Below are 15227 nucleotides of genomic sequence, written 5' to 3' on the forward strand. Positions count from 1 at the left end.
ATGAACTGAAGCTAGTTGGAAAGTGAGTACCCTGGCTCCAAGACGACTCCTTTCATCACAAAGAAAGCGATGCTCTGAGAAGGCTCATTTGCCGTTGGTGTCGGGACCAGAAGAGGACGGGAGAAGCCTGGAAGCCAGGAGCCTGAGGAGGGCGCTTTTGCAGTGATTTTGGAGCAAAGGTGCCGAACACTTTTGACCTCGTTCCTCCAGTCCAATCTCCCCCTGCATTTCTCAGATGACTAATTTACTCTGTAACCTTTTGAAATGTACTTAAAAATTAATTGTTAGGAAAAGGTGCTGTGGCGGGAAGCATCCTAACGATGTGAGGGAGAAGGGGGGGTGCGAGGAGCTGTAAGAGCCCCGATAGCAAACTCGAGGGAGAGCACATGCGGCGACCAGGTCCGGGAGCTCATCACCCACATCAGAAAGCCCTCACGGGCAAGACTGCATTCAGCATCCCCCAAAAAAAAAAAAAAAGTTCCAGTTTCGAAGCAATCCTTAGGCCTTTAAGAATTGGAGAAAATGTCCCAGAATAAGGCAGGCTTCATTCCACCTAAGAGAACTCAGGTGTGAAAGAGGCCAGGTGAAGCTGGTGCAGGCAGAGGAATGCCTGTCCCAAACCTAAAGCTTTAATATATGGCAGAACTAATATCAAAAGGAAGTTCCATGACTGCAAAAATGTGCGAACGGTTTCTGCGGGAGGTCCGAATGCAAGAAGCAGAGGGCTCAGGAAGGAGAGGTGCTGCTCATGAAATTTGCAAAACATCTCCGGCCACAGGGCCACCCTCTCTTAATAGCAAAAAAGGAAGATACCGGGGAGGAACTGACAGTGACATACCTGGAAGAACCTTTTGCCACCGACCAGTTCTTACTCTATATGGGAGCCCCCACCCTCAAGAGGAACCTTTAGAACGTAATGAAAGTGGGAAAACCTTCTGCCAGATGTATTCTTTACTGGACATCAAGTGACCCACCTGGGGGAGCAGCCATAGGAATGGGACACAAGCGGGGAAAAGCGTACGATATTGAGTGTGGGGAATTTTGTTGGAAGTGGAGCCTTTCTGCGGCCAAATCTGTGACAAGGTGAGCTCGAAAATAATTAAGGCGTTTCTGCTGTGGCACAGCGGGTCAAAGATCCAGCTGCAGTGCCTCGGGTAACAGCTTTGGCTTGGATTCGATCCCTGGCCGGAGAACGTCCATAGGCTGTGGGAGCGGCCAAAAAAAGAAATTAAGTAATCAAGTAATGAATTGTAAATCATTAAAAACATAAAAATTCATGCATCCACACTGATAAAAAAGAGATTGATCAATCAAGAAGAAAGGAAGTTACTGAAAAAAAAAGACAAAGCAGGGAAGTTTCCTGCTTATAGTAAAAATGCCCAGAGCTAACTGGTAGATGCACTGGGATTACACAATCATTACTCTGCGACCACTATGGCAGCAACAGGACCAGATAAGAATCATGAATGGATACCAAATCTAGGGGGAAACTGTGATGAGAAGAAGAATATTCGCCACGTTTTCCACTTGTCTCTATCCTGTAGACTGTTGGTCAGTTGCAAGGGAAGAAAACATAAAGAGAAAGAAGACAGCAGAGAAGCTGGACAGCATCTTGATCGGGGATGAAAATTAATATCTATGAGCGACAGACAGACACTGTGGCCTCCAGATGTGGCGCCCTGAGAGGGTCAGAGCATCCAAACAGGATCCTGGCGGAAAATGCTTAACCTCTCCTTGATCCCAGAGAAATGTCAAGCAAACACAAGAGGAGGGCTGCTCTGAGAAAACAAAACAGGAGTTCCCACTGTGGCTAAGCAGGCTAAGAACCCGACATAGCGCCCATGAGGTTGTGGGTTCGATCCCCAGCCTCGCTCAGTGGGTTAAGGATCTGGTGATGCCACAAGCTGAGGTGTAGGTCGCAGAGGTGGCTCAGGTCTGGCATGGCTGAAGCTCCGATTCGATCCCTAGCCTGGGAACTTGCACGTGCTGAGGGTGTGGCCCTAAAAAGAAAACAAAAAACAAAAAACAAAACCCAAAAAAACTAAACAGTGAGGGGTGGGCTATTTCCTCAAAAATATCAATGCTGTAAAAAGGCAAAAAAAAAAAAAAAAAAGGAAAGGAGGCTAAAGAGACATGACAGCGAGGACTAGGTCCGGTTTTAAATGAGCAGAGATGTTAGTAAGGACATAATTAGGTCAAGTGACAACATGGAATATAAACGGTAGAGAAGGTAAAACAAGTATTGATACAAACTTCTCCTGGAGCTTTGGCTCTGGACGGCTCAGCGTGAGGAGGAGGAAGAGGCAGGAAGTTCGGATGAGAAGGCGAATGCAGTACAAGATGAACAGTAAGGGCATCTGGCTACCGGCGGTCCATGGCTATTCTCTGTACTTTTGTGATTTTTCATAAGCGTTACATTATTTCCCCCCCAAACAGTAATTTTTGAGAAGCCAATCTCTGGACCCCGTCTCCTCAAACAATAGGTATTCATCTCTCTTTCTCATCTCCCTTTTCCCTCCTCGCGAGGTCATTCTGCTAAGCTTGGAAACATCATCTTCGTGGTCCAAAAGAAAAAGAAAAAAGAAAAAAAGCAAACAAAAGGACTCTTGATCCACAGCCACTCTGGACCTACTGAAAGACTGACTTACTCACATTGTCACTTTCTCACTTTCCGTTTATCTTCAAACCACTGCAGCCTGGCCTCTGCCCTCATCACGTGCTGACGCTGCTCTTGTTAAAATCACCCAACACTCTCAGGATGCCAGTGCCACAGGGATCCTCTCCAGGTCCCCTGCTACTTGAACTTTCAACAGCATTTGATGGTGTTGACCGCCCCTCTTCCTTGAAATATCCATTTCTCTTGGCTTTTGATCAAACACTCTTGACTCTCCTCCTGCCCTGGGGCCCCTCCTGAGTCCCCTCGGCCATCTGGTCATCCTCTACCTGACATCTTTCAGTCCATGCTCTTGCTCATGTTGTCTCATCCATTCCCACAGCTCCAAAACTATCCACAAGCTGCTGACTCCCAAACCTATTTCTGCAGCCCAGAGCATCCCTCTGAATTCCACAGTCATAAGCCCAACTGCCTTGACGTCATGAACCAAACTCTCAAACTTAAAACATAACATATTCAAAACTGAACTCTTGGGAGCCCCCTTGTGGCTCAGTGGGTTAAGGACCTAGCCTTGTCACTGCTGTGGCTCTGGTGAGAGCTGTGGCAAGGTTTCCGTCTGGGGCATGAACATCTGCATGCCATGGGTGTGGTCAAAACAATCAAACTCTTGGTCTCCCCAAACCCAAAATCTTCTCCCCCAGTTCTCCCATTTCAGTAAGTGCCACTTCTGTACACTTAGCTGCTCAAGTCAGAAAACCCAGACAAATCCCTGGGATGTTGCAATTACAAGCAACATTGTGTCTTTACGCTTTTCAATGGTTTAAATTTTTCCTGCCATAAACACATACTTATGAATATGTTAACTAAGCAAAATTAAAAGAACCAAACCTCTTTCTTTGGGGTAACGCGAAACAAAACAAAGATCTGCTTAAACACAAGGCTTTACAGTCTATTCAGTCTTAGTTTTAGTTTTATTAACGTCTATATAAAGGTACTAAAAATTAACCTGCACATTACCGGAAGTGTTTGGCTCTACTGATGACATCACAGAATCAGCTTCTATCTAGAAAAGAAAAAAGAATAGGATTATAGAATTCCATCAAATGCATGTTTCCACAGTGCACATTCTTAGTTCCTGGGGTTTGGGGGAGGAATCCATTTTATGAGAAACCAACTCTGTTGAGTCCAGCAGACAAATAATGTCACGGCACAGATCTAATAGTCGCTTTAGTCTTCTATCAATAAGATATAAGGCACTAATCTGTTATAGACTCTAAAGATCCCCAAAACTTTACTCCAATGACCAAAACAGTTGAATCATATAAAATCAACTTGACTGTCACATAAATAGCACAACTAAGAGATAACTTTTCTGTTTTAGACAAATACAGGCAATTATTGCAGTGAGGGCTATCTATGGCTTTATGTAAATTTCTTCCTAACTGTAATAGTAACATAATGTAAGAAACATGAAAAATAATTTAAAATTATGAAGAAAATCATTTTAAAAGCCAGCCAGCCAATGGAAACCATTGTCAACACTGAAGCCTAGTATAGGTTTTTTTTTTTTTTTCTATGCATTTTTTATACTTCTTTGAGAACACGCTATATATTAAGTTTGGGGACGTGCCGTCACTACATTTTTTATTTTCTTTTTACACCCAAACCCGTGGCATATGGAAGTTCCTAGGCTGGGGGTCGAATCAGAGCTGCAGCTGCAGGTCTGTGCCACAACCATGGCAACACCGGCTGCAACCGCACCTGGCAACCTACGAGGCAACCTGCGGCAATGCAGGAGCCTTAACCCACTGAGCGAGGCCAGGGATCTAACCTGCATCCTCCAGAGACAACACTGGGTTCTTAACCAGCTGAGTCACAACGGGAATGCCTACATCTAAAACATAAGCATGTCCCCACATTGTTACAAGGGCCTGAGAAGCATCATGGAATTAGAACCTTGGCAACATCTGACAGTTTCTCCACCTTGGATTCCATGCCAGGCATGTTTCTGGCTCCTCTGCCCTGTCCAGATAACCAGTTCCCGGTGCATCTCCATCCTGGAGCCCCTGCCTCCCCTCAGGATGCGGCCCCTCACACGCTGCATACCCTTCTTTGGCGTTTCACCTGTGAGGAACCCCAAATCTATCTCCAGCCCTCACCTCTCCACCCAGTTTCAGATCCCTGCCTGTGGGGGGGGGGCAGCACCACCTGAGAGAATATCTTCACCACAGTGACCTGCTCACCCAGCGCAGAACCTAGACAGTGAGTGCACTAGAGGGCTCGTGGCTTCCTCAAACTCAACACGTCCCATCGGCTCTCAGGGCCTTTCCCCCCAGACCGACTCTTCCTCAATTCTCTTACTTGGTGGTATCACGACCCCTTCAGCTCTGTGGTCACATTACTCCGATACAGCCTGTGCACCCAATCAATCACCAAGGCCTAACTTCTCCCATCACCACCAAGTGCTCCCAGGCACTTCAGGGAAGAGACGTCTAGCTCCACTGGACTAAATGATGCCCAGGCTCCCAGGACCGCTAGAAGCAGACCCTCCTCGTCTCCTTCACTCTGTCCTTAATCTCCTCTCTTAAGATTTATCGTAGTTTATAAGTCTTTCTACATTAAACTGTGAACTGCTTCAAAGTAAGGTCTGTGTTTTGTTTCGTTCTATAAACGACTTTTTATTTTTCTGTTTACTTTTTTTCTTGGCCATGCCGGCAGCATGTGCAAGTTCCCTGGCCAGGGATCAAACCCATGCCACAGCTGTGGCAGCAGTTGGATCCTTTTAACCCATGTGCTGGGCTGGAGATTGAACGTGCACCTCTGCAGCGACCTAAGCCACTGCAGTTGGCTTCCTAACCCACGGTGCCACAGCGAGAACTCCAGTCTATGTTTTATTCATCTTTATATCTCTAGCAAATAGCAAGTGCTCCCTTTATTAAATGGGAACACTTAATAAATTTCATTCTAAAAGCATTTACATGAATGTAGAAGTGATTATTACATTAGTGCCTTATTGCTTCATGACCTGCACTCAGGCATTCAGTAAATATTTCATTTGCTCACAAGCAACATTTAAGAGTAAAACCCCAGGAGTTCCCACTGTCATTCAGTGGGTTAAGAACCCAACATAGTGTCCGTGAGGATGTGGGTTCAATCCCTGGCCTTGCTCAGTGGGTTAAGGATCTGGTGTTGCCACAAGCTGTGGTGTAGGTCACAGATGCAACGCAGCTTGGATCTGGCATTGCTGTGGCTGTGGCAAAAGTCTGCAGCTGCAGCTCCAATTCAATCCTTAGTCTGGGAACTTCCATGTGCCGCAGGTACAGCCATAGAAAGAGAAGGGAAAAAAAAAAAAAGCAATAAAACCCCAAACCTCAACTTCATATAAAAGTAAAGATCTGTTAAACTGGAAGGCATGTATATATGTATATTACCATATCACTACACTTGTCATTAAATTCCTCACTTAGGTTCTAAAATTAAAGCCAAGTAAATATGGGTTCCCGTCGTGGCTTAGTGGTTAAAGAATCCAACTAAGAACCATGAGGTTGCGGGTTTGATCCCTGGCCTCGCTCAGTGGGTTAAGGATCCAGCAATGCTGTGGCTCTGACATAGGTGTAGGTTGCTGTGGTGTAGGTTGCAGATGCAGCTCGGATCCAGCGTTGCTGTGGCTCTGAGTAGGCCAGGGGCTACAGCTCAGATTGGACCCCTAGCCTGGGAACCTCCAAAAGCTGTGGATGCAGCCCTAAAGGGACAAAAAGACAAGCCAAAAAAAAAAAAAAAAATCCAAGTAAATAGATGCAAGGGTGATAAAGGCAGAATGAGACCAGGTATCTTTCGAGCCGAACCCAGGTTAAATTCAATGCTTCAGGAGTTCTCCTGTGGCACAGAAGGTTAAAGATCTGACATTGTCACTGCAGTGGCCTGGGTCACTGCTGTGGTGTAGGTTCAATCCCTGGCCCAGGAACTTCCACATGCCCTGGGTGTGGACAAAAAAAAAAAAAAAAGCCAATGCTTCAAAGGCTGAGTCAATTTAGCTGAGCTGCTTTGGACTCCAGCTGAAATGACTGCAGGTGAACAGGAGAGCTGCAATATCTGAGAGCCACTCCTGACTGCTTCTCTGAGCTCCACAATCCACCTCTCAGTAACTGAGCATCCCCTAGCAGTTGAACTACTCTGAACCTACTGGGCTGTTGTTCATGGGACATATTTCTGTTCACAGAACATATTCACAATGAAGTTGTGATGCATTTAAACATAATGAAGAATGGAGAAGTGGGACATCATGTGGTCCCTGGCTTCGAGGGACTTGCCAGATGACAGAGCCAACTTGTGAAGAACAGCTGGGCCAAAGTGGTTGCCAACCCCTTTGGTCCAACAAGGGCAGGAGGGAGTATTCCAGATACCTCCTGGAGTGCTCCCTCTGTTTGATGCCTGCAGTTGAATTTCTTAAACCTGGACAAGATCTTGCCTCTCATTAATTCCAGTTCAGTGGCTTTGTAAGAGGGATCCATTACTAGAATGGATGCAAGAGATAAGAAGAGCAGCGGGGGGGGGGGGGGGGGGGACGGACCTGTCCTACTAAATGTACTATATGGGAAGTTCAGCTCAACTCTCCTTAATCAGTGCAACCTTTCCTACAGAGCAATGCCCAACAAAGTTTGAAATGCACCCAGCACTTGTATTTCTAGGAATTTGTTCCACAGATAGACATCCCCAAGCAGAGATATAGTTATAAAAGAATGCTCCTTGCAACAGTATTTGTAGAAATGAAAAATAATGGACAGTCAAAAATGAACAAAATAAGGAAACTAGCTAAAGAAAATACTAAGCAATTATTTTGTAAAATGTGGTGGGGAGTGCTTTTATGCTCTTCTGTGGTTAAGTTAAAAAAAGCAAGATAAAATAAAATTAGCACACTCTGCACCCACTTATGTTTTCAATGGAATGCTAGGCATGCTTGTCATGCATGCGACACTTGGGAATGATACACAAATTCAATAAAGCTAACTCCTGTGGAGTGGGACCCTTTGGTAGGTAGGAAGGGGCTTTTATACTTTTCTGGACTGTTTTAATTTTTTGACTATTAAATGCATTGTTTTTATAATTTAAACGGAGCATTTTTTTTAACTTAAGAAAACAAAAAACAAAAACCCTGCATGTCATGTCCTCTGAGAATTTCTCCTGTTACCAACATCCCCCTCCCATGCTTCCCTCTTGAAACCATCAGAAGAATCTCATACTTATTATAATTAGCAGCTTGGTGGTGACTTGGTCTTAATGGATTCTAATTCATCCCTGAGTTGGGTTCCTAAGACGAAAGAAAAATATAGCACTGGATACATCTCTGAAATTGTTCAGAAGGCAGCAGTTTGCTTTATAAACATCCCAAGCTGGCACTCGGCACATTATTTAGAATCCACCCACTACTGCATTGTCTGCCCCAGCCCCAAATACAAAAGAAAGCTCTACCTTGGAGGGCTTGTAACCAAACAGCATTACAATAGCAACTTTAAAGTCCTCTCTGCTTAGATAGCCTTTGTTATCTTCATCGCATGCTTTAAATACCTAAAGAACATTAAATACCTTTAGTTAAAAAGGCAGAAACTATTTCTTCTATTATTTTTATTACTTATATATTAAGTTAGACCTCCCAAATCTAAAACTCAGCCGAGGAGTAGGGCTCAGAAATGGAATTTCATTACCTAATTTTAATTCTCAAGAAATCTTAAGGATGCGCTAAAATTTACCCGCCAAAAAGTGCAAACGACTTAATCGCTAGATTAATTCCTTTAAACCCCTGGCATAAATTCTAACCCGAAGTAAGTCCTGGATTAAGGAAGGTGAGGCCAAGCGACTGGCTTTGAAAGGCGGGAGGAGAGATGCAGATTACAGGTTTATCACAAATAGACGATGTCGCAAGGAAAACAAGGAACTTGGAAGTAGCCAGAACACTGGACCGGGATCCAGAAGGCTTGCAGCTCTAGGCTCAGCCATTAACCAAGACACAGTCCTTATCTGTGCAACCCGGCCGAGATAGGGCCAGGCGGGGTGATGGAAGTGAGAGCCCCAGGGTCCAGTTAAAGTCCGAGACTCAGCCCTCTGGACACCTACTTCCACCCATTTCTTGTGTTCCGAAGGGCTGGCTTCCCACATCCGCGGCTGGGCCCCAGCCTGGGATAAAAACATCGCGACTGCCACACTCAAGTCCAGAGAGGTGAATCCACGACCTCCAAGGCCAGAATCCTCCTTATCGGAGATCGCTGGCCAAGCCCACCGCAGTTCAGGAAGCTGAACTTTTCAGGGCACCTCCAACCTCTTCTCCTATTGGACATCTTGCGAGCCACCGGCGTTGATCCCGCAGTTCTATTGGCCAGAGGTTTTGTTTAATAACGTTTCCTTGGAACAGCCTATGGCGGAGAGGCTCCAGGCCGGCTTCTAGCCTTGGCTCCGCCCCTCTTGTCCCCTTAACTCTTGGCGCGCGACTGGGGACCCAGCTCAGCTAGGTAGTGTTTCAGTGTATCCTGCATTATTTTCATCTTCTGCCTCCATACCTTGCAGTAAATTACTTTCGATAATTTTTCTCAATGACGCTATGCTAAACATTATAGAAGACACAAAAAGAAGGTAAAAGGAGCCAATCCAAACAAGTCAAGTCCAAGATTCACGTGCAGATCAGCAAGTCATTGGGGTCGAGCCCTTCGGGGTAGCTAGTTTGTCTGTTCTGTTCTTCTGGATGACCCTAGCGCTGGAGCATAGTGCCTGGCACAAAGCAGACATTCAGTAAACGAACCAAAGTTATTCAATTCAGTCCTCTAGGAGAGGCGCCTGGTTTGAAGAAAACTCCGAGAATAATTAATAAAAAACACCATTGAGCTCAAATGCCACAGCTAATATCCTTATCAAAGGCAAGGAATTTGGCGAGGGTTCCATTTTGCAAAGGAGTTACTTCAGTCCCCTCTCCTGGTAAATCGGTTTAATCAGGTTAACCCCCCCCCCCCCACAACACACACACACACACACAGAGAAGCAGACACGCCTGTGTCAGCGAAAAAACAGGCATTCGAGGTTGAGCCTGAGGGAGCTCATTTAACCTTTTATTTTACAGCAGGTTTTACAGTCTGCACCCCAGGAGAGCCTGCTCCTCCCAGGACACCGGTCTCAGCCATTCCCTTCCTTGAACCTTAAGAGCCTCTCGCTGCCTTTAAAATAAACCTCTCTGCCTCGAGCTCCGGCAACCAGAGGCTATGAGAATTCCTGCAGAGGGGATGAGTTTTGCTAATTAACCAACGAAGAACTGGGGGAAACACTTCTTTCTCTGTCTCCCCCTTTTAGGAGACGTGGCCGGAAAGTAAGAGGAGACCTAGGGGATGGCAGGTCTCTCCGCCCCTTCCTGGGGAAGCCCCCTGCAACCTCTCGAGATCCAGCGGGCTTTAGGACCCGGTGGTGGACGGCCCGGAAGGGGAAGGGGCAGGGCCACGAGACCCGCGCCGCGGCCCGGAGGGTTTGAACGGCGCGCAGGCGCGAGCGGCTGCAAAGGGGCGGGGGCTCAGGCGGCTGCGCGCTCTGGGGGTTTCAGGTGCGTGTTTGGAGGCTGTGGGTTCCGCGGCCTCTGGTGGGTCCTGGGTGGCTGCGGGAACCGGGCTCGTGGTTCTGCTCCTTCTGGCCTGGTGCGCGGGCAGCCGGGTTTCGCGAATTCTTCAGTGCCTGGTGGGGCTGGAGGCGGATCCGGAGGGGAGCGGAGCATCTTGTAAAGACACTAGGTAGGGTCTCCTCTTGGGCCTCGGCTTTCTCCACTAATAGTGCCTCTTTGGCGCGAGCACCTGGTCCTGCCGAGACCGGGGTCCAGCCAGCGGGAGTCCCCCTCCGCCGATTGCAATTTCGGCTTCTCCACGTAGCTGGTGGATGGTCTCGGCAGCTAGCATGTTGGGCGCTTACTCTATGCCAGGCACTTAGATTTTCTGTGTCCAGTTTCATCATAAAGGGAAACAGTCGTATTGCGAGCGTAAAATGAGTGTATACCCAGTAAAGCGCTTCAAGCTGTGCCTGGCCCGTAGTGAGCGTCCAGAAGAGTCAGTAGCTGTCCTTATTTCCTCGACGTACCCTCGAATTAGCCTACTTCACTATCCCCACCGCCTTCAGCTACCCGAGTTCCAACAGGAGGCTCCTTCCTTCGACTTTTGTCTTCCTCCCAACGATTCTCGGTACAGAGTTGTACGGAATGTAATATTTTTAAAAGGCACATTGGACCACGGTACTCCCCTGCTTATGAAAGCCCTTCAGTGAGGTCCGGCTATTCTTAGAATAAAATGCAGGATCTTTAGCTTACCCCTCACTCCTGCCTACCCTCTTCATCCTGGACCACCTACCTGTCTTCCTTGCCCAAGTCGTTCTGTTTTTGGAATTACTACAACCTTGATCTCACCGCCTAGCCTTCACAGGTTGGGTTCCCTCACTTGGAATGCTCTTCTTTCCCTCCCCTACTGTTATTTGGCTGGTTCATTTTCATTTTCCAGAGCTCACGTCAGTGTTAGAATGTTCCAAGCTAAGGGCATCTCTGTTACTCTCTCTTACCTATAAAATGTAGTGAATACCTGTAAAGATATCTTGTCTTTTGTTCATTTCTCTTTGTGTCGTCTCTTTCCCCCTGAAAAACAAGCTTTTCTAGGACAGAGACTGTTTCTATATTAACTTCTTATTCTCAGTGCTTGGCACATACTAGCTGCACAATAAATATTTGTTGAAGGAACAGGAGGTAGGTATGATACCCATTTTACGGAGGAGGAAACTGAGGCACAGCAGTTAAGTAACCTGCCAAAGTGTCCATTTGCCATCTAGTAATGACTGGATTTAAAACTGGGGTCTGTATTTGCCCATTACTGGCCACACCTGGCCTCAGTTGACTCCCATGCCTTCCTAATAGTCAGCAACTTCTGTAAGAAGGAGCAGCTGGAAGTGTAAGATAATGCCCTCCCTGGGTCTGGGATGGTAGAGGAAGAGGAGAAACTTGCAACTTTAAGGGGAGTATCCATTTACATTCACGAATTTTTTTTCAGTCCCTAAACGCTCTCATGTTATGAGTTGGCATTTGGTGGGAGAATTTCTTTAGATTTTTATCCTGCTTGGCATTATAGCTTAATGCAGTCTTTGTTAACGTTGCAGTAATGTGGTTGGTTGCCTCCTTCACTTTCACATAAGCACTGCCCTGAAGACCTGAACTTTAATTTTTTTTTTCTTTTTATGGCTGCATCTGTGGCATATGGAAGTCCCCAGGCTAGCGGTCCAGTTGAAGCTGCACCTGCCGGCCTATACCACAGCGATGGCAACACCGGATCTGAGACCCATCTGTGACCTATACCACAGCTTGCCGCAACGCCAGATCCTTAACCCACTGAGCAAGGCCGGAATCAAACCCCCATTCCTCAAGGACACTATGTCAGGTTGCTAACCCACTGAGCCACAGCGGGAACTCCAAGACATAAATTTTAGTTATCATAAATGTAATGAAGTCATAAGATACCTTCTGTTCGTGTTACAGTGTTACTGGTGCCTGCAGAAGAGCCTAGAGTCTGTCATTTGTTCAAAAGCAAGCATAGAGGCGTTTCTGCAAGCAACTTTCACCTTGATTAAACAGGAATTGGAGGTACTTTCAGAATGTGATAATTAACGTCAGGTGCCAGTCACCCCCACTTTGGGAAACACTGTACTTTGCTGCGCATCTGGGTTGTAATTCCAATTCTGGTGTCACCGCTTAAATGTGATGTTAGACCTGTGCCGTGCCAGGCACTGCCCTGGGAAGGCAAACCAGAAACAAACAATTGGAGGAAAACACTTGGGTTCCATCCTCGTAAAGCTATGCGACTTGACTACTGTAGCTCTCGGAGACGGTAGGGAACCTGGGCCTGTGTAAGAGAAAATTCTGATGCGGGACCAGGTCCAGTTCTCCAAAGTAAAAAGTCAGTTCCTGGTGAATCTTGGCATTCACCAGTAGCTAAACACCTTGACTGCATAAAGAGTGTGGTAATCTTCTAGGCGCAGTGATTTAGTACAGTTTTATTAGCATGTTACAAAGGTTTTTTTGCCTTTAATTACTAAACTCTCAGGCCTATTTTGGCTGTGAGCTGATCCAAAACTTAAACTGTGTATAGAGCAGACAAAACCTTTTGTTCTTTAGGAAATGTCTTTTTCAAAACTTTTATTTTTTTACTCACTTTTGTTGGAAAATTCCTCTCTCCTTTGTTGGAGGGAATTCTCTGTCCTTCTCCCCACTCCCCCTGCACATGTGATTCTAGAAATGTGGATAAGGATAAAACCGAAAACTTAAGAAATCTTTTTTTAAAAAATTATTTTAGGGCTACACCTGCAGCATATAGGAGTTCCCAGGTTAGGGGTCGAATTGGAGCTGTAGCTGCTGGCCTACACCACAGCCACAGCAAAGCCAAATTTGAGCCACGTCTGCAACCCATACAGCTCACAGCAGTGCTGGATCCTTAACCTACTGATTGAGGCCAGGGATCGAACCTGCGTCCTCATGGATGCTAGTCAGATTCATTTCCACTGAGCCATGACAGGAACTTCTTAGGAAATCTCTTAAATAGCTCAGAGTCCCTAAAGAGGAATAAATATCTCCCTTTCCCCGTTCTCGGGGTTTTTGAATTCCATTTTATTTATACATAATTCATCTGGAAAGAGCCATGTGGTAACTTCTAGACGGTCTGCCTATAGCTCCTTTTCTCAGGCCAGAAGCTGAACCCTTTTTTTCACCTAAAAACCCTGAGACCCTCTGTTTGCATTGGAATGGGGCAGGAATCTAAAAAGAACAGGCTGAGGAATCTCAATTGATTCTGTTACAAAGCGCCCAGCTTTAGAGCTGGTTGAGAATTCAATGGATTCGAGAGATTTTTCCAAAGGTGGTTCTTCAGTAATTTTTCAGTTGCAAAACTCACCCACAGAATGGTTTCTTCACAGTGAATTGTGACTGCAGCCTCCATAGTCTCGAACTCAGGCTTTTAAAAAAGACCCAAACAAAAAACTGGAGTGCCCGCTGTGGCACAGTGGTTAATGAATCCGACTAGGAATCACGAGGTTGCAGGTTCGATCCCTGGCCTTGCTCAGTGGGTTAGGGATCCGGCATTGCCATGAGCTGTGGGGTAGGTGGCAAGTGCGGCTCGGATCCCGTGTTGCTGTGGCTATGGCATAGGCTGGTGGCTACAGTTCCGATTCGACCCCTAGCCTGGGAACCTCCATAAGCAATGGCAAAAAGACCAAAAAAAAAACCCCAAAAACAAAACAAAAAAACAAACTGAGCTGTTTAAGTAGGCGTTAACTAGTTTGTCTTCGTCTCTTTCATGAGACAACCTGGCTCTTAGATCCTGTGAACTATAACAATACAGTTCCTACAAGCGTGGTTTTCTGGTTTCTTAACCGATAGCAGATCAGAAACAATTTGGGGAGGAGAAACCTGTCCTGAGACTTCTAACACCTCCTGGAAGTGGGGAAAGGACAGGGACCTTTTAGAAAACGAGACCTGGACAGGCCGAGGCCCCTGCTACGAGAGCAAGTGGTCTCATCCACCTGTGGTCCCTGAGGTTCCGGCAAAGTGTCCACGCAGGTAGAGTTGATTGGGACCCTGGGCATGAGAAACTGTCACATTATTATCTAGATGCACTCTGTGTAAAAGCTCCTTGAGATATGTCGTTTACCAGAGAAACTTGAAAAAAGATGAGAAGTTGTAAAAAGTGATAGATAACTGTAAAAAACTTTTTTGTTAGCTTGAAACTTGAAAGTATGCTCATTTGCAGATCTTTCAGTGTGGAGTCAAGCCTCTTTTTGTTTGTTTGTTTTAAAGGAATGGGAATCCTGAAACAGTGCTACAGTCTGTCTGATGTCCACACTGATAACGGGTCCTGCTCTGTGTGTGTGTGTGTCTCTCTCTCTCTCTCTCATTTTTTTTTTTTTTTTTTTTTTTTGCTTTTTTGAGCCACAAGTGTGGCATATGGAGGTTCCCAGGCTAGGGGTGGAATCGGAGCTGCAGCTGCCAGCCTACACCACAGGCACAGCAGCACAGAATCCAAGCTGCAGCTACAACCTGCATAGACCACAGCTCATAGCAACTCTGGATCCTTAACCCACTGAGCGAGGCCAGGGATCAAACCCGCATCCTCATGGATGCTAGTCAGATTCCTTACCACTGAGCCACAATGGGAACTCCTTGTCTTTAAAAGAGCAAAAATGTAGACACTGCCCACCATCTCAGCACACTCTTGAGTCCTGTAATTTTCCTCTGGGTGTTGTACTAATTTTTTCTTTTTCCTTAGTGTGAACTGTTCTCTAGTTATCTGGAGAGTCCACTTAGATAGCCCTTTACCAATTGGTAACATATCATAGGCAACAGAATCAAAAGTTTCATCTGTTTTCCTCTTCTGAGGAAAAAAGCGGAAATTAGACTGTGGTTTAGAAAACAATATCATGTTTTGTTTCAGTGCAAGTTCTTTCTCTGCAGACTTTAGTAGTTTGATCTGGGATAATTAAGCTAGTTCGGTCCTCCTGGAAGCCTTTCTAGATGCCATTACACATAGACACACACACAGAATTGATCACTTGACACTGTCCTAGA

At 46.0% G+C, this 15227-nt stretch overlaps 2 protein-coding genes across 47 annotated transcripts in view; one reads left to right on the forward strand and one right to left on the reverse strand.

Annotated features, from left to right (window-relative positions):
* EFCAB11 (EF-hand calcium binding domain 11) overlaps positions 1 to 8913 on the reverse strand; it is a 191886-nt gene extending 182973 nt beyond the window's left edge. For 19 of the 25 annotated variants that reach the window (XR_014809093.1, XR_014809092.1, XR_014809094.1 and 16 more), the window contains exons 1-3: positions 8726 to 8913; positions 8084 to 8179; positions 3632 to 3677 (exon numbers count right to left, since the gene is read on the reverse strand). Coding sequence is in view for 22 of the 25 variants with exons in the window: in XM_021099597.2 (XP_020955256.2) it covers positions 3632 to 3677; positions 8084 to 8179; positions 8726 to 8800 (217 nt within the window). In the remaining 3 variants the exon portion in view is untranslated. 25 annotated transcript variants of the gene reach the window in all.
* A 1233-nt stretch (positions 8914 to 10146) lies between these two features.
* TDP1 (tyrosyl-DNA phosphodiesterase 1) overlaps positions 10147 to 15227 on the forward strand; it is an 85097-nt gene continuing 80016 nt past the window's right edge. For 7 of the 22 annotated variants that reach the window (XR_014811275.1, XM_084969993.1, XM_005666389.4 and 4 more), the window contains exons 1-2: positions 10147 to 10190; positions 12150 to 12254. The gene's annotated coding sequence lies outside the window, so the exon portion shown is untranslated. Of the gene's footprint in view, positions 10375 to 12149; positions 12255 to 15227 lie in introns of all 22 variants that reach the window. The other 15 variants (XR_014811276.1, XM_013978377.3, XM_084969995.1 and 12 more) reach the window with 3 other exon arrangements.

The sequence above is a fragment of the Sus scrofa genome, chromosome 7, assembly GCF_054392235.1.
Source record: "Sus scrofa isolate SSC_HxYL_T2T_F1_AM1 chromosome 7, Sscrofa_HxYL_maternal_Yorkshire_Landrace_v2.0, whole genome shotgun sequence".
NCBI lineage: Eukaryota > Metazoa > Chordata > Mammalia > Artiodactyla > Suidae > Sus > Sus scrofa.